Source organism: Cavia porcellus, unplaced genomic scaffold (genome assembly GCF_034190915.1).
Source record: "Cavia porcellus strain 051 isolate PalLab524CR breed Dunkin Hartley unplaced genomic scaffold, mCavPor4.1 scaffold_19, whole genome shotgun sequence".
Classification (NCBI taxonomy): Eukaryota; Metazoa; Chordata; class Mammalia; order Rodentia; family Caviidae; genus Cavia; species Cavia porcellus.
This window is the reverse complement of record NW_026947502.1, coordinates 12,820,210-12,842,429: the sequence shown is the minus strand read 5'-3', so window position 1 is coordinate 12,842,429 and position 22,220 is coordinate 12,820,210. Positions and strand designations below refer to the sequence as shown.

General features: G+C 45.2%; 1 protein-coding gene across 2 annotated transcripts in view; it reads left to right on the top strand.

Moving 5' to 3' along the window:
* Positions 1 to 22,220, top strand: part of Adam19 (ADAM metallopeptidase domain 19) — an 82,354-nt gene that overhangs the window by 19,077 nt on the left and 41,057 nt on the right. For both annotated transcript variants that reach the window (XM_003473313.5, XM_013156099.3), the window contains exons 4-5: positions 12,744 to 12,822; positions 18,596 to 18,672. In XM_003473313.5, the coding sequence (XP_003473361.3) occupies positions 12,744 to 12,822; positions 18,596 to 18,672 (156 nt within the window). The remainder of the gene's footprint in view (positions 1 to 12,743; positions 12,823 to 18,595; positions 18,673 to 22,220) is intronic.

Sequence of the window (22,220 nt, the reverse complement as noted above, 5' to 3'; positions counted from 1 at the left end):
TTCTTCCCTCCAAAAAGAAACTGTTAGCAGTGGAGTGGCATTGTTTCCCCACATCTGCTGGTCCTAAGCCTGGTACCTCCAAGGCACCTTATTTGGAAACGGAGTTGAGGGTATATTTAGTTAAGATGAGGTCATACTGAAGTGCAGAGGGACCCTCATGTAGTATGATTGGAGTCCTATAAGGTCTGTGAGGATACACTGGAGTCCTCTGTAGGAAAGGGGATGCACCTGGAGACCATAATGTTAAGTGAAATAAATCAGACACACGAGCTTGCATACCACATGGTTTCTATTGTATGAAAAACCAAAAATATAAATAAAGAGCAAAAATAGAAGCTAGATAATAGTAAATAAGGAGATGAATCTTTTGCAAGTGGGAAGGGGAGCAAGAGACGGAGGGAGAGGGAAGGAAGGAGAGTGGAGGCCCCAAAAAAGAATCTCGAAGTAGTGTACGCTTTACCAGCTCTAATGAGGAATGTCATCATTAGGCACTGCAGATGTGTGCTGATGAAAACAAGAATTGGGGGGAGAAAAAGGGGACATTTAGACACTCATGAAATATGCCCCTTGAAGTTATGTTGCCATGAACCAAGGAACTCAGAAGCAAGGCCTGGACCAGATCCTTCTGTTGTACCTTCAGGGGACTGTGACCCTGCGAACACTATAATCTTGGACTTTAGCAGCCTCCAGAGCAGCGTGATAACTAACTGCGTTTTACGCCTTTTCGTGTGTGGCACTTTGTTAAGGCAGTCCTAGCAAACTAGTAGTCACTCCATCGGCCTCCGCAGGCGCTAACCTGCCGCTTCTAGACTTGTCTGTTCTGAATGTTTCATACAGTTGAGATTGTATAATATGTGATCCTTTCTAACTGACTTCTTTCAAGTAGAGTAATGCTTTTTGGTAGCTTATACCTGTTGCAGTAGGCTTCAGTATTTTATTATGCAGTATTTTTTAGTATTCCATTGTATAGATGAGCACATTTTATTAATCCAGGTATTTATCACTTGACAGATTGCCTGCCTTTTGGGTTTGAGTTGATTTTTTCTGTTCTACATACTTGATTTTATGGGCTACTGGCTCAGCACTTCTGTGTAAAGTGCTATGCCAGGTGCCATAAGAAATAGGGATAGACACAGGTGTCTTTGTCTTCTGTAGGAGAATAGAAAATGTACTCTGAGGGCGACTGCAGATTCCTTGAGGACAGTTAGAAATCAAGTGCTGGGGAGTCAGAGGAAAGCAGGGTCCTGTGACCCGGATAGAGAAAGCTGCCCTAAGGAGGGAATCTCAGGAGTTTAATCTTTAGGGGATGAAGGGAGAGAAGGCTTTGGATTTGGGAGACAGGTGACATGACGGGGAGGGAGAAGGAGGAAGGAGTTCAGATTGAATAAGTAGTATTCATTGAATATTTGGTCTGGCTCAAAGGGAACTCAAAGCTATAGTCCTAATAATCTCTCCAAAATGCAGGATTCCTAATGGGCCAGATCATCTGAGTTCAGAAGAGATGTTAATGTTAGGAAAGGGGACGCTTTCCCTTCCACAGTGGGGAGCCATCTAAGTGGTGGAGCGCCCAATTTCTCATTCTCCTCTTTTTGACTCTGAGCGGGGTTCTCTGGAGCTTCGAATAAAACCATGTGGTCAGGGAAGTAGATGGGTCTCTTCTAGGAAAGGTGCTTGAAGCGTGTGGAAACCAGGCTGTATTTTCTACACCTTGGAGAAGTGTGTTTCCCTTCCCTCTTCTCCCCTGCAGGGGGGTTTGGGTGGAGCCTTGTGGATGGAGATACACTGGTCATGAGGCCCATAGCTGGCCACATGCTGCGCACAAGGCAAAAGTGGTTTCTTCACAATCTGGGTAGGTGGAGGCAGTCTCCTGAGAAGCAGGGTGTGGTGTGTGGGGTGCCGATGGATGTATGGGGTATGGCTAGAGTTGGGAAATGCACTGGAAGGCCCACCTTCCAGTCTTTTTTCTCCTAGCCCTAAGATGAGACCAGACTCTTCATCGGGGCTCCCTGGATTGAGACGTTTCCTGCTGTCCACACTTTCTGCTTGGGCAGTGGAGCGTGACTAGGCTGGGCAAACTATCTGACAGGTGAGGCCAAGCTGGAGCCTTTGGACTGAGATTTTCCTAAAAATAAAACCACATTTTCCTTTTGCCCAGGAGATAGTTTGATTTTAAGAAAATAAGCTTTATTCTATCTCTGTTTTGGATCCGCTGACATACACAGACCTTTGGCTGACCCCTGGAAGACTAGAAGAGACTTCTGAGGGATTCGGAGGGCAGTTGCAGGTCTTGATTAAACTTACCAGGAGGTGACTTGGGTCAGGGAGCCTCCGGCTTTTCTGACATGAGTCTTGAGTATCCTGGACGTGAGCATTGAGAAATCTTAGCTTCAGTTTTGCTTCCTTGTCTCCCTTCACTCAGCAAATATGGAGAGTGCCAACCATATGGCAGGCAGTGCGTTAGTGCTGGGTGTTCATGGAGAAGTTATCCCGGACTAGTAAAACGATCTCTGCCATTATAGGGCTAACAGCTTTTGGGAGGAGACAGACATTAAACCTTACTGAACCCTGGATTGGGGATCTGGGAAGGTTTCTAGCAGGAAGTGAAGAATGTGGTGGTGGTGGTGGTGGTGGTGGTGGTGGAGGGTGGATGGCGTGGGCTCAAAGTGGGCAGTGTGTGGCCAGCAGAGCCAGTAGAAGAAATAGAGGACCGAAGGCAAGAACAGCAGGTGAAGATGAAAGAGGTTCTCTATGGTAAGAGCAGATCAGGAGGAAGGAAGTGGTGAGAGCTTGTGGAGCTGGTAGGGTGAGTCCTTGAATGGCCTTGCAGGCTACTTAAGGAGTCTTTGGGCTTTCACCACAAGGACACTGCAAAGTGACAAAGGACATTTTAAGAGGCAGATAGTGACAGCATCCAAGTGCACTTTACAAGTTCTAATTTAGGGAAGAGGTAGCAGATACAGAGAGAAGAGGATGGATTCCAGAGATATTTGCAGGGTGGACTCATGGAGACAGAGAGGGTGGATTCCAGGGCTGGTCCAAGGTTCTCAGCTTGAATAAGTAGCAGGGCAATGGTGCCCAATCCAGGTTTTTCGTGTCTTGTAGAGGGACCTTGGACAAGGTGCATTTTTCTCAGATCGTTAGTATCCTCGCTGCGCAAAGGTGATAATCCCTAGTCACCGCCTTGCAGGGTCACGATGGGGACCCATTGAGGCAGTCTGTGTGAAAAGTCATAGCTCAGCGGCATAAGCACCTGCCTTGCAAGCAGGTGGTCATGAGTTTGATCCTTGGTACCGATAAAAATAAAAAAGACAAAAAAAACCCCAAACAAACAAACAAAGTCATGTCCTGTATTCATTCTCCATACAGGCCTAGCAGAGCACATGTCTGTCCTTTTCCTTTCCTTCGTCTGTCTGCCTTTCCTCCTTATCTGCAATTCTGAGTACTTGATCTCATAGGAACTGCTGAGACCTCTGCCCATCCAGCTGCTGTGGGCCTCCCTGGGGATCTCAAACTGGCTTTTGTTGAAAACAGTGATATCATTGAGTGGGTGGAGCTGGGCCAGACTTTCCACAGCCAGTTGAAGGAGAAATGGGGACTTTATGACTTTGGTACTTATGGCCCTCTTCCAGCCTCTTCTATAAGGTCCTTGTCCTTCCGCCTCCTCTTTCTTCCAAGTTCCTGGGTTTGCAAGAAGCTGGGAGCCCTATGTGTGTTCTCCGCTTGCATCAGCCTCCCTGGAGAGAGGTCCAGATGGGCCAAGGGCCTTATCTATAACGGCTGCATTATATCAGGCATGGTTCAAGTCCCCCCTTCTGGGGCAAGGAAGGGCAGCCTACGAAAAGGGATTCCTTTAGAGGGAGACTGGAGAGCTAGAGAAAGATGATCTAAGCCTGGGAGAGCTCTCTTCAGGCTCCTTGTATTCCAGAAGCTTTCCATTTTGTGGCTTACTGATCCTAGATGTCGGGCTTATGGACGATTACAAAGGTCAGACTGACCTGTCAGGGAGGTGGTGACAGAAATGTCATGGGGAGAAGGAAGTCTGCACTGTGGAGTGAGTGCTTAGCTCCTCATCCCTAGTCCAGCCTTACTGTCTGCTTTCACTTTACACACACACACACACACACACGCACACGCACACGCACACGCACACGCACACATGCACACACACGCACACACACGGATACTTCTCCACAGCTGTGTAGGTATCTTGTTGAGGGAACTGGAAATTGGTTGCCACACTGGTGTGCAGCTGTTCTAGAAAGGAAAGAAGAAAGCGGGGCAGTGAAACAGTGACTAGCCCTTTGGAGACCAGACAGTAGCACACCTGCCCTCTACACGGGCTTGCAGTGATGGCCTCCTCTAACTGTATCATCGGAGAATGCAAGTGCCAGGTGGAGCGCAGGGAAACCACGCCTGCTCTTGGGTGCTGTGTCCCCTGCACACAACTGGTCTCAGTAAATGTTTGTGGAGCGTGTGGGAAGTCATGGCATGGAAGAGATACTGCAGCCTGACCACCCACCCAGAGCAAGCACGTGATGAAGTCAAGCCATGAAGAACAGGCTCAGAGGTGCCAAGTGCTCTGCTGATTGTGCCATTTTACACTGCCCCAAATAAGCAGCGAGATCAGAGAGATTGTATGAACATCCTTCCTCTTTGTTTTCTGGGCTCCCTGTGTGGCCCAACTTTGGACTATCTACTCTAGATATTTAGCTTGCTCTAGTTTATTGATGGGTTTTAGAAATAAAGCCTGTATGGTTAAGTGGGTGTCGCTCTTTTTCGATCTTCCCCTGTGAGGGAGTGGGGTGGTGGGGGGCAGACAGGATGGTATGTGAAGGCTGCTTTGCTGCTGCTGTCTGCAGATTGCACACTACCTGTCCCATTCCTTTTATTGTAAAGGGATGGATTAGAGTGTGGGAAAAGCTGAGGAACTCATTTTGCAGAGGCTGAGATGCAGGAATTAATGGACATTTCCTTCAGGAGCTACCACTGGGTCACCTGATTCCATGGGGTGTCATTTGGAAACTCATAGAGATGAGATGAGTGTCTTGGCTTGTCATGGGGTCATTTAACCAGGTGTATAGAGGGACCTTCTCTGATACTGGGTATCTCAGCACTAATGGAGTGAAAATGGAGTATTTCTCTAAATGTAAAGCGGCCACTGTCATCTCAAGAAAATGGAATGAGCGCTGGGCAAGAGTCATTGGCCTGTGGGGTTTTTAAGTCCTGAGGTTCTTGATTTGTGCTTTGGTTGTGGTGTATGCTTTCAGACTCTGGGCAAATTCATCAAAGTTGCTGGAGTATTTAATCAAGTGTCTAAAAGGGATCAAGCACAGACATTAGAGCAGGTTAATTTGTGCTCTTCGATTACCTGTTTTATGTTTGGTTTTCAGGGTGGGATCTACGCGGTCCCCTCTTCCTGAGCTTACGCCCCGGGTCCAGCTATCCTAGAGGGTCCTTTTCTGCACCTCTCCTGTGGCTCATCTGCAGGGCTGTCCTCCTTTACAGCGGAGCTGTTGCCTCACACCCCATGCGTAGGCACTTCCCTCCAGGTTATCTGTGGTATCAGATGATGAAAAACACTGGTTATTTACCCAAAGCTGGTGGCTAGCAAGGCTTCCAGGCAATGTTTTTGCTTTTTAATTTTTTGTATTTCTGAGAAATTTCATTTCTCTGAACTGTTCTTAGCCACTTCCAGCAAATACCCATAATGGCCTATGTTGGACATTATAAAATAAATCGGTGAACTTTTCTTGATGAGAATTCACTTAAAGGTCCCTCAAGGCCCTGACAGTGAAGTTGCTCCACCCCAAGATGTCATCCTATTTTCGCAGACAGTTTACTCATCCTATGGAAGCAGCCAAGAGGGAGACACAAAGAGGATTAAATGGAAAACCCTGCTGGCCAGAGGAGTAAATGCTGCTCATCCAAACATCCTTTGGTATATAACCAAAGCAAAACACAGGACTAGGGTGGTCGGAAGGGTGCCAGGTCTTGTGGGGATTCAGAGAAGAAATCTTGGGAAGTGGTTGTTGAAAAGAAGTGTTGATTTAATGCATTGTTTGGAAACTTCCTTAATAGGAAGTTTAAAAAAGCAACATACAGCGCAGCACTGGCTTCGCTCCGGGCTTGCAGGAGGTGCCATCTTGCCTCCGCAGTGTTGCCTTTGAAGCTGCTCTGCCAATGCTGATGCTTGTTCCAGTGTGTCTGCAGCGTAGGAGGAGGCACGAGGTTTTTCCTATAGGAAGGACCTTTAGAGTTCCTTCTTCCGGGGACTTTCTGCTCCCTGAAAAAGGAATGCTTCTGCCTGCGGGCCTCTCCTGCATATCTGGACTTGAGGCCATGCCGTTGGCCCAGCTGTGGAGTGGACGCTGGTTTGGAAACCTTAGTTCTGAACAGTTCTATCTCTTCTCTCCCTTTCTTTTACTCCTTTTGAAAAATGAAAGACAGAAACACTTCACGTATTTTTTTGTCCCTAACATGGACTAGCTTAGGCCATTATGTTAGAGTAACGTTTTCTGCTTTCCAAAAACATTTTCTCAGTGCTTGCCTAGATAGGGCATCACCGTTGCTATTTGGCAGAAGGGTGAGGCTGAGTAACTTGTGACCTGGTTACACCTGGTTAGCCAACCGATATTTATAGCAACATGTTCAAACATACTCCAGAAAGATCAATGTTAAGAACAGTCAGATGCCCATTGGCTCCATTTAACCTGTATGTAGATTTTGCCAAGTGTGTACATTGCTAGTTGCTTTATACTTTGCAAAGAATATTTTGCCCATTTTATTTCACAGGTAGTCGTGTAACCTTACCATGTAACAGACGCTGTTCCAGCATTTCACAGCAGCCCTATAAAGGAAAGTTTATCATTCTCTGCACTTGATAGATGATAAAACTTGGGGCAAAGAGATGTTATGAACTTTTCCAGGGTCAGACAGCTATTGAGTGTCAGAGCCAAGTTGTGAACATATTTTCTCATTGGATCCTCTCAGCGTTGCTATGATATTATAATTATTACTCTGTTCATTTTGCAGTCTAAGAAATTGGGGGAATATAGATAGCTCAAGAGAAAATAATTCTCATACAAATACATGGAAGGTATTACATGATAAAGGCTTATTTATCAAATTAATGGAGTATCATCAGAAAGATGATAAAACTAGTTTAAAAATGATAAAAGAAACTTACGTGTGGATGTGTAAGAGAGAGAGGTTTTAATGCAGGTTAAACTTCCTGTATTAAAACTGTAAACCCAAATTGCTCCAAAATTCAAAACTTTTTGAGGTCGATATTACAGTACAAGTAGAAAACGCTACACCTGGCCTCATGTGATGGTTCACACTCCATGTGGTACAGACACAATGAAAAAACTATAAAATTACCTTCAGGCTGTGTGTATGTAGGGTATATGAAACACAAATGAATTTTGTGTTTAGACTTGGGTTCCTAGATCCAAAATATTTCATTCTGTGTCTGTAAACACTGCAGTATTTATAACAGTCTGCTATCTGAAGCACTTTGGGACCCAAGAATTTTAGAGAAGGGTTACTTGACCTGTAGTGAAAAATGAATTGCTAAGATAAGATTGCTGGATTAGATACAAAATTGGTTAATATCCTCAGGGCAATAAAACTGCACCCTTTGGAGTTACCTTTTCTAGTGAATGGAGATACTTATATTTCTAATTATAGGTTATTAAGGTTTTACAACTGAGCATCTAATTCTGGAGGCCTCTTTGAGAGCTGACCTAGTTAACTGTCAGTGGTAAGTCTATCAAAGCTGTGACTCCCATTCCCCAAGGACCCCTCCCCACAAGAGAATCCAAAGAAACTTAGCCAGGCCTTTAGATTTGAGACCTGACCATGCTCACTGAGAGAACCACAGTCATTTTTTGCTTTATTTCAGGGCTTGGAAGCCCTGAAGGACAGCATCTTGTGCAGCTGGCGCTAGAACCAAAGCTTTCTGAGCCTAGACTTTCCTTGTGTACTGTGCTAGTGTCATTCAAAAAAAATTTGAGACCATGTATGTGTTTTGCTATGTGTTTCAGGCTGGCCTTGAATTTGAGATCCTCCTGATTCAGCTTTCTGTGTGCCAGGATTATACCATTCCTGGCTGAATTTTTTTTAATTGATACATTAAAATGGTACATACTTATAGGTCATGTTTAGCTTTTTGAAGTGGTGAGCAGGAAGCAAGGAATGGAGAAGAGAATTTAAGATATTACAATCGACAACATAGAGTAGGATCCCTTCTTGGGCCTGAAAAAAGCGTCCCCTGGAAAATGTATGAAGGATCCAGGTTTCCTAGTTCTTACTTACAGGGTGTAATTCTCAGTGGGCCTGGGATTCTGTACTTTTTAATACTTTGTGGTGTTGGGCAGGTGCTGCCTGAGTCTCGTGGCAATGAGCACAGCATGAACACAGCCTGTGTGATCAGTAACTCAGCCAAGAGGGGGACCAGGAAAAGGTCCAGTTCACTGGGGAGGGAGCAGGAAGGCCGAGCTTCCCCAAGGCACAAACCACCCGGGAGCTCCAGGAAGAGCTCTGCAGATCCATACCCCACAGCAGCAGCAGGCCAGTGAGAACAGCCTTGGCCAGGCTGAGCAGGGACCTCACAGCCTGGTCACTATGTGTGCTGTCACTGAGCTGCTCTGCAAGGCAGTTTGCAAATCATTACCACTTTGTCTTTATCAGATGTTTGCTTATCTGATGAGAAAGGGGAGTGAGCTCCTCAAAGAGGTTTTGCAGATTTACTTTTAGTCTCCTTGCTCCTCCCTCCTGAGAAGGGGTTTTAGTTGACAGAGGCATTTGAAACTCTCCTGAAAGTAAAGAGCAGTTAAAGAAATTGTCCTGGGGTTGAAGGCTTCAAGCTAGGGCTGTTTGCAGAGATAGTGAGCTCTGGGGGCCTGGCTGCTGGCTCAGACTGGAGGGCTTCCTGTTGCCACAAGGGATTCTATGGTCTCGTGTGTTATGTGTGGCATTCAAGGAACAGCTTCTTTTCTTAGATGGGATTCTGAAGATACCAGTTTGGCTCAAAGTCCTCCAGTTTTCGTCCAGGGCCAGCTGCTCATGTCACAAGGGCAATACGAAGTGGAGGACAACGTCCTGATCGATGCCTGACGGTGGCTTCTGAGCACAGAGCCAGCAGGGACTGGAGACAGCAGTGGTTGCTCTCCTATCAAAGCCGGCACCAGGAGGGGGTGGGGTGGGAAATCAGGGACTGTCTCTGCTCTTCCTGGATGCTCATCACTCACTCCCAACTCATTTCCTGAAAATCCTAATGTGCTTGAGCGCTGAGAGACAGCTTCCTGCCCAAGTGCTGAGCCAGCCCCTTGTCGGGGAGGAGATGGGAACAAGATGTGGTCAGAAAAGGGACAGCTGGGCCGGGAGGGCCACTCAGTGTCCATGTGGCCTCTCTCCATGGGAACAGTAGTGTCTTTGTTCTTGCGAGCGGCACGAGGGTCTTGCTGGTCTTGTGGGCACATGTGGCCGTATGTAGGGTATGGAGAGCTTTTAAAAGCAGTGCTTCCTTCCCTTCCAGTGTAATTGTAGTCATGGTGATGAAACATGGCCCTTCTTTTGCTGCTAAAAGAAAAGGTCTTCCAGATCAGCATCTGCAGCTCTATTTGAGGAAGGATTTCCATAAAGCTACACCTGAAATTTGTGCTTATTCACCTTCCTTTTCCTGTGACGGCCTTTGCTTACGCCAGTGGCCTTTTGTGCACATTCATACCCAAGAGATAATGGTCTCCTTTTCTCTGACATCATATTTGACCTCAAGGCCCCTGTCTTCACCTTCTGATCACAATTTGGTCCACAGGTTACTGGCTTTTATGCTTCCACCAAAACACAGCAGCAAAGTACTTAGAGAGTGTGGTCCACAGGATGGGTGTGAAATTCAGCCTCTGATGCGGCTGTGGGTGCTTGGAGCCTTGTCCTCGACTATAATATGGGAAGGAAGTGTTGAGGGTAAACAGTTAGGATTGCAGATTCTTCAGGTTCCCCAAGTTCCCAGTGCCCCAGGATGTGGTAGATGCAGGATGGGGTGAGGGGCTTCGACAGTGAAACATGTTGAGATGTTTCTGAAGTTCATCTGAGAACTTGTGGTCTAAGACAGTGGCTCTAAACTTGAGCCTACATCAGAACTGCTGGAATGTTACTAAAAGAAAGGCTGGGTTTCAGCCCTGGATTTTCTATCTGATTCAATAGGTCTGGGGTAGGCTCGACAATTTGTATTTTTAACTATGTATTGGTTCCAACAGGTAGGTAGTTAGATGGGAGAGGAAGCAGATGCTCTGTCAGAAGATAGAGTAAAAGCCAGGGAGTGCCGCTTGCAGGGTGGAAGCTTTTTTTTTCATTCAGTGTAGGAACCACACTGTGTCTGTGTGATCAGAAATGGGATGAGCAGTGTCAGGAACTCCTTGTCCCAGAGGTATCCAATGCTGAATGGCCACCCTGCCTTAGATAGATGTTTTGTCTGTCATGTACTTATTTGTTCATCCATCCATTTATTCAGAATAAACATGTGCTGCCTGTCTGCTGGGAGGAAACCTTGAAAGGCAACTGTGGTTTCTGCCCTTAGGGACCCCACAGTGTACTTAGTCTGATTATGTGATTTCCAGGGTCTTCTGCATTGTTGGAGGGTGCCGAGATCGGGGGCAGGTGATGGAATAATCTTCTGAGGATGTTCGGCTGAACCTGACCTGGAGATGGACACCTCCACAGCTCAGTTTGGATTACTGTCTCTAGAGCACCTTAATGTCATTAGATAAATGACTTTTTCCCTGTTAAGACTCAGAAGAGGCTCAGGATGTGTTTACCACAGGTGTATTTCCTGTGGTTAAATTCACATTTCCCCGCTGGTACCCAGGATGGACCATTAAACGCTAAACCCTGACCACTCTCCATTATGCAGGCTGAAAACCCATCCAGGAAATGGGCCCCAGAAATGAGCTCATTGCTTTGTATCCCCTCTCTCCAGGGAGGCAGGTCCTGGTGAGTTAATGGCTGGGGAGTACCAGAGAGAAAAACAGGTAAATTCTGTGAGTTTTTCTGAGTTCTTCCATCCTGAGCGCCACTGAAAATGGTCATGATAATCACTAACTTTTATCAAGTATACTATTCAACCTGCCACAGGACCTGTTATTTACATGATTCTTAAAAACAGTCTGATCAACTAGGTATATTATCCTCAATTTTGTGGAAGAGGAAACCAAGGTGAAACTAGCTGATGGCCCTGGGGACAGAAAGAGTCAGAACTGGAATCAGAACCTCAGTCTTCTGGACTCCGGACCACATTCTAAACTCCTGACACACGGACCTACTCATTCATTGCTTCAGGATTCAGCTGAGTAGTTCTTTCATTTAGCAAGCGTAAGGCGTTGATATACTAGAGAGCAAAACTACTTGGCCTCTGTTCTTCTGGAGCTTAGCTTATTTCCTGGGGACTCAAGCGCGACTCCTGCTCCAGATCCTGACTGGTTGGTTAGCTGCTAAGGCTTAGTAACTAAGGAGAACCAGAAAGAGACATTCTGGCAAGTTACTGGCTGACCAACGGTTTCTACGTGAATAAGGCTTTCTCTGTACTGGCCAGGTTTTGTGCTTTGGTTTACTTATACATATTCCTATTAGGTCTTTTTTCCTCTTGTCAAGGCTGTGTGTTAATTCTCAAGCTATTTGCCTTCTGGGTAAATGACTGTGGGACAGAATGAGAGACAGGTGTCCCAGAACTGTCTCTCATTCTGTCCCTTTGCCTGCTGACCTGGCCTGTCTGTGGATCCATTCTGTTAGGTGAAACTTCTGTTTGGTCCTTTCTTCTTTCTTCTGGATTTTAGAGAAATTCTGGGAACCTCATTTGGTGTTGCCTGGCTCGCGGTGAGACATTCTTAACTTCAGCTTCAGAAGGTCTGGAAACAAGAGAGAAACCATTGTTCAAGTTTAGAAAATAACAGGGAGTTTATTGTAAGGACAATACACAGAACTATCAGGTCACAGAAAATCTAAGACTGCTAGGCCTTCGGAAGGATGGGCAAAGGCAGCTCTGTGACCTTCCTAGCAGGAACAGGTAGAGTGCTTCCATCTGCTGGTACTTGCAATTGACTCCTTTGGGTTTGCTTAAAGCATAGGCCACCTCTGGACCAAGACCATGTGGTACACCTTGAATGACAGTCCTACCAAACTTGCAACAGGGGAGATGTTATTCACTCATTTGTTTATTATTTTTGAGACAGGGTCTTGCTTTGTAATTCAGTCTGGCCCTGAACTCTCTGTGTAGTCCAGGGTGGTCTCCAACTCACAGCGATCCTCCTGTCTCAACCTCCTGAGTGCTGGGATTGCAGGTGTGCTCCACCACACCTAGCAGGCATTATTCTTTTTTTTAAAAAAGATTGATATGTTGACTAAAACTCAGTGCATGACATGTTGATCACAGCTTACGATAGGGTGTATAGCCCCTGGGATATTTCGTGTGTGTGTGTGTGTGTGTGTGTGTGTGTTTTCTCAGGACTGAAGAAAAATGAATTGCTTTAGTTCTGTCGATCTGGTTGTAGTGATGATCTCAATGAATATAAAATTAATGACAAACTCCCCCAGTCTTCTTTTTATGACTCCCTTCCTGCTGGCCATTCAGGAGTTTTCTGCATGGAAAGGCTTGGGGTGACCGTTCCTGGTCCAGTTAAAATCACTGGCTGTTGTTACTGGGGAGATTGAAGTCTATCAGCTAAAGATACATTTTTATTTCTTTGCAGGCGTCTTTTTGCTCCAGACTATACAGAAACCTACTATACTCCAACTGGCAACCCTCAGACCACCACTCTGAAATCTAAGGTAAGCTCAGGTCTTTTTCAGTAACTGCCCTAGCTGGGTTTCACTCCTAAGGACTGAGGAGTTGCATTCTGGAGCTGGCCCCTTTTCCGAAGGGATTTTTTTCCTCCTGACTGAAGACCAAAGGAGCAAACAGGGGAAGCCAAATAGATAAAATGTGCGTTTGTTGTATCTCTACTTGCCGTGCCTTGCTGAACCAACAGACTGTTCAAGGGTGATTGCACTGACAAAATTGGCATAAATTGTCCTAAAGTTATGTTAACTACCAACATGTTAACAAAACTTCTAAGTAAAAAATAATTTTCTCATAATCCTGTCATCCCATCCAATTAGGTGAAAAGTAGATGTATAAGGTACACAGAATTGTAATTATTGTGCATATACATTTTACAGTCTACTTTTTAAATGTGATTTTATGCTATAAAGATTTCCTTATTTTGCAACTGTCTTTAATATTGGACACTTCACATTCAAAGTATTTTTATTTGTCCATGTTTGTAGTACATAATGAATACATTCGTTGTGAGTGCTTGGTACCTGTACTGACACATCTAAATTCTCTTTACACTCCCCTGACATCTCTTGGTCTTCTTCCCACTTGTTAAAGATCTATCTCCCTATTTCCTATTGTCTTTTATGTTGCTTTTTAATTTATTTACGCTTTGGGTTTCATGAACAACGAACATACAATATTTAAGATTTGTGTGTCTGATTTATTTCACTGAACATGGACTCAAGAGGCATCCATTTTCCTCCAAATGAGTCAAATTTATCCTCCTTTGTTGCAGACTAGTACTCTGTTGTGCATAAATAACTCATTTTCTTTACCCACTTTTCTGGTGATGGGATAACCATGGGTATGCATGTATCACTGTCACATGGCGTCTCTAACTCTTAGGAAGATACCTAGAAGGGGAATAACTATTAAAAGTTACCTTTGAGTAGGGATATTTGCACAAAGATTTATAATTTAGAAATTGTTTTTAAGATGGACATATCTTAATTTGCTTCAATACATCCTACTGGTGGACATATAAACTAGTGAATAATACACATTTCGTGTTTGCTGGTGTTTCCTGTAGCAATACCTGTCAGAATCCATAGGCTAACAGCAGTGATTCTCAACCACAGCTACTTCCCCCTTGAGGAAACACTTGGCAATATTTGGAGACAGTTTTGGTTGTCATGGAGGGTGTCATGGAGAGAGGCCAGGGAAGCTAAACATCTCACAGGACAGACCCTCTACCACAAAGAATGATCCATCCTCAAATATCAGTAGCGCTCAAACTGAGAAATACTGGATTGGAGTGACCTTTTCACAGCCTGGGTTGGAAGGATGGGTGAAGGAGAAGGCTCAGGGGCAGGACTGGCCCTTTGCCTTTGAGGGAGGACGTACGGGGTTCTGAGAGCTGAGTGCAGTGTGGAGGAAAGCACTGAGGTCACTCTGCTTTGTATTCTTCAGGAGCTTCCCTGGGAACCCATGTGGCCCTTTCCTTAAAATGACCCTGAAGAGTGCAAGTGCCTAACAGGATATTGGGAGCCACTGTCAGTTGCTTACAGTGCAGATTGGTGTATTGGATTACCTTGGAATGGAGAAAGAGACCAGGACAGTTAACATCCATAGACTTAACAGCTACAGTGCCGTAACGAGGTGGCTGAGGGGTTGTTAGCTTGTTGGATGTGAAGGTTTCCTGTCTCAGGCCTTCTTGGATGGGGAAGGAGTGGGGAGCATGGCAGGTGTCTGCAGCAGAAAAGGTGGACCATTGTCACATTGTTGCTGCCATCCACACCTCCACCCTTCTGGGTCTGAACTTTTTTCCTTCAGATTTCTGTTCTCTAGGGCAGAGGCAGGGGCAGGGACTAGGTAACAACCAAGCTCAGGGAGCCCTTAGCCATTACAACCCCACAGAGCACCCTCCTCTGAGATCACTTCCCTTCCCCAGTGCACCCATAACTGAAGAATGGGGCTCAGTCCACAGTGTGCCATGAGCTCACGCTTCCTGCCCTGTAAGCCCCCCAGGGTGGCTCCACTGGACTGAGAGGCTGCGGAATGCAGTGACTTCATGACTGATCCTGACTTGTCCTTTGTGTTCTCATGCAGTAAGCAGAGATGTTGTAAGGGCCTTTCAGAAGCAGAGAAGTAGAAGAAAATGTTCCTTCTTCCCCAGAATCGGCATCCTTCCTGATGGTCTTGGCTGGAGCACATCCTAGCTGAGCCATGGCATGGCTTCTTGCATGCCCCGATGCTGTCCTCTTGTGAAGTCCCACTCAAACCTGGAGGTCCCAATCAGTTTTCTCATAGAGGAGCTGAGAACTCAAGGAGGAACAGGAATGGAATAAACCATGTAGCTGCTCTTGACCTGCTAAGTGTTAAGGGTGCTGCTTAGCTTAGCTAGTCGTAGCTAGAGTTCTGGGAATCTTATCAGGACTCACTGGACCTAAATGTAGGTCAGGACATTGGGGGAATGGGTCTGTAATGTGTTCCCAAAGAAAGAATTATAGGGTTTGGGATCTCAAGCCAGGGTTGCAGTCTTGGCTTTCACAAAGCTGTGTGGCCTTAATCAACCCTTCCAACCACACTATTGTTGATTTTTTCATCTCAAAAATTAGATATGCTGTTATTCGACTCTCAGGGCTTTGGGGGGAATAACATGAATCACTGATTTCCATGGGAATTTATAAACGTCCTTTCTAGTCGCACATTTTACAGATGAGGGAATGGAGAGGAGATGAAGAAAAGTAACTTGCCCAAGTTCAGAAGTAGCAAGGCTTATTCTAGAACTTTCCACCCTTTTGCTTGAGGTGCCAGAAGTAACAAAGCATGGTGGGGAAGCCTGTGCCATTCGCGGATGCTGGTGGTACTGTGGCTAGGAGAGGCAGGGGATGCAGTTTGGGGACAAGATGCTGGAGTTCAAATCTCCACTGCACTACACCATTTTGTGAGCGACTTAAAAAACTTGCCTAGGGCTGGAGGTTTAGCTCAGTGGCATAAGTGCCTGCCTTGCAAGCAGGCAGTCATGAGTTCAATCCCCGGTACCGAAAAAGACAAAAAGAAAAAAAGAAAAAAAAAAAAGCTTGTCTAGTCTTTAGTTTTTTCCTTTTAAAACACAGGAGCAATAAGCTGCTTCCTAAGGTTGGAGTCAGAACTAAGGGAAAACAATCTGCCCAAGTCGTGAAGTGCTAAGAGCTGGAGCCATGTCAGCACTACTGTGACTGACGGTAGACAGCAGGTGTCCTGATCGCATGTGATGCTGCAGGCAGAAGCCCTGTGTACACTGTAGATTGGGTGACAAGAGCCAGCTGTCACGCTATTTCAGAGCACATTTGAGCTGTGCATGTGGAAAGCATTGGTCCAGAGACAGAAGGAGGCACAGGGCTTCTTTACAGCCATCTCTGGATTTGAGTTCTCATCCCCTGGGAAAGCACCGGGGTTTAGAAACCATGGCTGACCTACATTTCTGCATTCACTGCCTCTTCATCATGCTGACGTCTAGGAGTCCCATTTGCCCAACAGAGATTTGGCCCCATGCGTCTCCGTGGCCTGTGTTGAGTTGTAAGGACCAGGTTCCAGTTCGATCCTTTAATGATCCACCTTCAAGTCCCACAGCCCAAGGACAGGTGAAAAAGTGACAAGGTGGCATTTGCAAACCAGAAGGAGGGTTCAGCTGCCTCACATTCTCTTCTAGGTGCTGAGGGGTGTCACTTTCCTTTTCACTCTTCTAAGGGCTGAGATGAGACGTACGGTCCACACTGTTTCATGCTAAACGGGGGTCGGTGCCTGTCCCTCCTGCCTTTGTGAGTGTGAATGGGTGGAGGACCCACATCCACCTGGGATGATGGGTGATCGGGAGATAAGGCTGCCTGTGACTCCACGGGGGAGCCTGAGCTAAGCATCACCTTGGCCCAGATCCTCTGTTCTGCTTGGCCTAGCTGGTGCAGATCTAGAACCAGCTATGACCGTGAGTTCAGCCCTTTGGTAGGCATCTACATCCCGCAAAGTCACATTCTGCCATTGTGAAGGAGACTTTAATGACAGCGCGGTCCCTGATGTACACTGCCTGTCCCTCTGGGCCAGGGCCTAGGCAAGCTGTAGTCACCCCGTGATAAACTCTGTAGGTAGAGGCTGAAGACACTGAAGGCCAGAGAGAAGCTGTGGGACTGTGTGTGTGGCTGGTGGATATGGGTGTCCGGATTTACATCTGTCCCTGCTGTGCCAAATGCTTGGATTTAATTGTGAGGCTCTACTTGTGCCTAAAGCCAGCAGTGAAGCAGAGCCAGAGAATACAGACAAAGGGGCTTGTTGTCTCCCGGGCCATGTATCTGCCTGTCGTGGACAAGCAAACAGCTCCATAGATGAGCCCTGCAGCTGGTCCTTGCACTGTCACCCAGATGATGCCCCCAGAATCCCTGACTAGGCCTGCTCAGGCTCATGGTGTTGGGGAGAAAAGAGAAGGCTTCCATGTGTGCAGCCTCCCTTCGGCCTTTCCAGAACTTGGCTCCACCCTGGCAGCTTCTCCTCCTTCTCTTCTGGCCAGCTCGCCTGCCCTGACCTATCTGAGACACAGTGTACAAGAGTATGTCCTTTGTGACTACCTCTCCATTTGATTGAGTACTTCAGTACCCTCAGTGGTCTTGTGTTTGCCTCATAAATGCCCTGGTTACCTACTTAAGAAACTGCTAGTGTCTTAGACTTTAATTTGTAAGTAATTATCTTTGGACTCCTAATTAATCACTGGCTCTTACAAGACCATAAGCCCCCGAGATGGCTTGAGATGAGTTTCTCTTTGCACACTGTTACATCTCTGGCTCCTCGCCCAGGGCCTGGCACACAGCGGTGCTCCACAGCTGTCGGTAGTGACAGAGAATCAGCCAGTTTGGGAGAGCAGATGGCCAGGAGTCACCATGATTAGAGAATAGCATCGAGGTGTGTGGATCCAGGTTCCAAGTCAGAAGGCTCCAGGTGTGGAGTGATGGGGATGAGCGTCACGGGCGGTGGAAGGGATGGGTACACCCACTTTCTAGGGCTGCTGCATCAAAGCACATGGAGTTGGTTGCTAAAAAAACAGCAATGGATGTTACAGTTTCAAAATCAAGACGTTGGCAGGGCCCTGGTCCCTTCAGAGCCTCAGGGAAGAATCCTCCTTGCCTCTGGTGACTTCTGATAGCTTCCTAGTGTTCCTCGGCTTGCAGCTTCATGTCGCCAGTCCTCTATGTTCCTTTCCTCTATGTTCACATGACTGCTCTTCCTGTGTATGTCTGTTTGTATCCTCCCTTCTTTTTCAAAAGATGCAGGTCATTGGGTTAGGACCTGCTTTAATCCAGTATGACTTCATGTTAATATAATTGCATGAGCAAAAATTTAATTTCCCAACCAAGTTGTACTCTGAGGTTATTGGTGGCTGTGAATTTAGGGAGACATTGCTCAACCTATAACATGGGTTACAGCTGAGGCGGTGGTGGGAGGTTACCTCTTTCAGAAGAGCTGTGAACCAGATACAAAAATCCTGGGTTGTACAAAGCCAACTTTTGACAAATCTCTACTCCTGTGAGCCTGTCCATCTGTTCGATGTGCATAATGATATCTGTGTTGCCTCTACCTCCCAGGATTACCATGAGGAACTGGGGTTTGGAGAGGTCTTGGAGAGCAGGTCGTAAGGTGCTGCAAGGTTTAGGTAGATTATAATAAGTGATCAGTTATCTGTCATCTTTATGAGATGTTCCCATTGCTATGCTTATCAGGGTCATTTGACCTAACCACTTCTTTTCTCTTTGCTAGGATCACTGTTTCTATCACGGGGTGGTGAGGAAGACAGAAGGGTCCAGTGTCACACTCAGCACCTGCCGGGGCATTAGGTAAGAGATGCTGGCATTGTTTTCCGTGCATGGGATTGTCCAGACAAGCAGGGTTAGCCCCATGCAAGCACACTGAGAAAGAGGCCACTGAGGGTGTGTGTAAGGGGGTAGACATGGAAGGAGCAAGTGAAATCCTATATTATCTGCCAATTCACTGGGATTGAGTTTCCTTCTCCTGAGGTGTACCTGATGTTTTAAAATATAGGTTTTATTATATGATCAGACTAACAAATCAGGAGACAACTATCATTGAAAAGATGGTGATGTTTACAGAAAAAGGAGATTCACTGCCGTGAGTGGTTACACAGGAAGGGCTAGAGTTATCAGGAGGGAGAAGGACTGAGGAGAATGTGGGCAGGTGCCTTTACTATGGTGTCTTCAGGGAGGAATGTGTGAGGCTGGGTAAGCAGTTTTGGGATCTGCTAGTTAGAATAATTTCAGAGGCTCACTGTTCTTAGTACCTGGCTCTGGGGTGATGGGGCAGGGAGATAATGGCATGGAGAGAGGGACCCCATCCAGTAGATGGCTGGGCTGTGGGCTCTGATTGGTTGACCTGCATTTGGATGGCACAGTAGTGGCAGGCTGTTTACTATACCAGAAGTTGGATAACCATGGTAGAGAACAATCCTGCCAAAGTTAACAAGATCTTGGATGTCAAAGTGCCAGAAGACATAAAATAAGAGATGCAGGTAATATACTGGGAATTACACTTAAGCATTGTTTCCTACTTCTTAGCTCTCTTGTGGTAGAAAGACTCAGAGGCAGTAGAATAGGGAAAGGGAAGTTAACGAAAAGAGATGATGGGAACAGAAAGGAGAGTGGTAAGGATAGTTTTCAAGATAGAAAATCACTTAAAAAGCCCTACCCCAATAAAGCTTCAGAAAGGGAGCAACTTTATAAATGTAAGACACCATATCAACAGAGTCAGCGACAAAAATCACATGATCATCTCAATAGATGCAGAAAAAAGCATTTGACAAAGTCCACCACTATTCATGATGAAAACCCTACAGAAAATTGGAATAGATGCTCTTTCTCTCAAACTGATAAAAGTCATCTATGACAAACCAATGGCCAACATCAGTTTTTAGTATATATGGCCCTGAAGTGAGCATGCCAACATAATACTAAGTGGATAAAAACTGAAAAGTTTCACTCTAAAATCAGGAGCAAGACTATGATGTCCACTATTACCACTTATATTCAGTGTAGTTCTAGAAGTGTTAGCCAGAGCAATTAGACAAGAAAAAGAAGTAAAAGGAATAAGGATAGGAAAGGAGGAAGTTAAATTATCCTTCTTTGCAGATGACATGATACTCTACACAGAATACCCCAAAACTCCACCAAAACATTGGTGGATTTAAATACGTAATTCAGTACTGTAGTTGGATATAAAGTCAACACTCAATCAATAGCATTCCTGTACATAAACACAGTAAGAGAAATTAAGGGAACACCTTTCACAATAGCAAAAAAATTAAATACTTAGGAATCAACCTAACAAAGGAAGTCAAATATCTATACATTAAAAATCATAGTGCTCTGAAAAAGGAGATGAAAGAGACTGTTAAAAAGTAGAAAGTCTTTGGTTATGGATAGGAAGAACCAACATAGTAAAAATGGCTCTTCCAGAACTATTATACAGATTTAATGCAATCCCAGTCAAAATACTATTAGCATACCTCGCAGAACTAGAGAAAACATTCCTAAAATTCATCTGAAACCAGAAGAGAACTAGAAGAGCAAAAGAAATTCAGGACAAAAATGCAAGGCAGGGGCATCACAATATCTGACTTGAAATTATACTACTGAGCTACTGTGACAAAAACAGTATGATACTGGCAAATAAAACAGACCTGAGGATCAGTGGAAAAGATTAGAAGATGCCAGAGAAACTCTAAACACACATACCCACCTTATCTTTGATAAAGGGGCCAAACATGTTCACTGGAAGAAAGATAACCCCTTTAATAAATGATGCTAGACAAACTGGCTTTCCATGTGCCAAAGACCAATGTCTCCCACCATGCACTAAACTAAAATTGAAATGAGTTAAATATCAAAATATCAAAGCAGAAGCACTAAATCTGTACAAAAAGAAAATAGGTAGAACTATTGAAGACATATGTGTATGCAAAGATTTCATGAACAAAACCCTAATCACACTAGACATACTACACACTTCTCTACTGTTGGCAAGAGTGTAAATTGGTGTCTTCACTGTAAAAATCAGTGTGGAGATTCCTCAGAAATACTAGGACTAGAGGTCCTGTTTGACCCAGCTCTTACCTTTCTGGGGAAGAATTAAAGACACTATACCACAGCAATATATGTGCACCCATTGTTATGGGTCGTGTCTAGATGCCCCCGCAAAGCCTCATGTATTTTTAAATGGGAGTTTTGGGAGGGAGTTGAATTTAGTTTATGGTTGATTCATGGTTCAATGCTGAGATGAAGGGTGCTGGGATTAAGGCTGAAAGATTGCTGGATCAGTCCACTAACTGGATTGGTATCGCCCTAACCCTAGCAGTCTGGGTAAGATAAAAGGAACAGAAAGAGGCTTTTCTTCTCCTTTTTGCTCTTGTTGTTTTTGGTGTCTCTTGCTGCCAAGACCTGCTGCCCCTGCCGTGTGGCACCCTGCCCCAGAGCCGGCTGATTATGGCTGAAAACCTGTACAAACTGTGAGCTAAAAATTTGTGTCCTCTAACTTTGGATGTTGGGTATTTTGTTTCAGCAACAACAAATTAACTAAGACACCCATGTTTATAGCAACATAGTTTGTATTAGCTAAATTCTGGAAACAACCCAAATGCTTCTCAACTGATAAATGGATTTTTAAAAATGTGGCTTTTTAAAAAATATATAATGGAGTACTACTCAGCCATAAGAAGACATTTTTAGGGCACCTTGAAAGCATACTCAAGTAAATAAATCAGACATATGTGTGCCCCTAGTATGAGAAACTGAAAGAGTAAATAAGGACCAGAATGTATAATAGATATTGTGAAATAGGAAAAGGTTGTTCAAAAGGAAAGAGAACTAGAGAGGGAGGAGGAGGAAAGGAAGGTGGGGAAAAGAAAATAATATACGAAGGATAAAATGGAAACAAAGCTTTGTAAATAAGGAGGGGTTAAAGGGAGGGCAGGGGGTTGGGAAAAAAGAGGAATCAAGATATATACAAGAACACATTCTCTGTGATGAGTGTGATCATTATGTATCTAAATTGTACCAGTAAATTAAAGAGAGACAGAGAGAGAGAGAGAGAGAGAGAGCGAGCTTTTCTTTTCCAAGCCAGACTACTTGGGTTTGAACCAGTAGCAGTTACGAGTTGGGCAACTTTGGAGCTGCATGGCGTCATTAGTAAAACATGGACAAAAGGAATATATATTTGGTGTCGTGAAGATGAAATGTGTTCATACATCTAACCGTCAGGTTGCACTGGTGCGTGGTCAGCACCCAGGACAGTAATCCAGGCCAACCAAGGCGAACCTATTAGAGCTTTCAGTGATACAAACAGCCTGCTATGGCACACATGGCTCTTTCTTTTC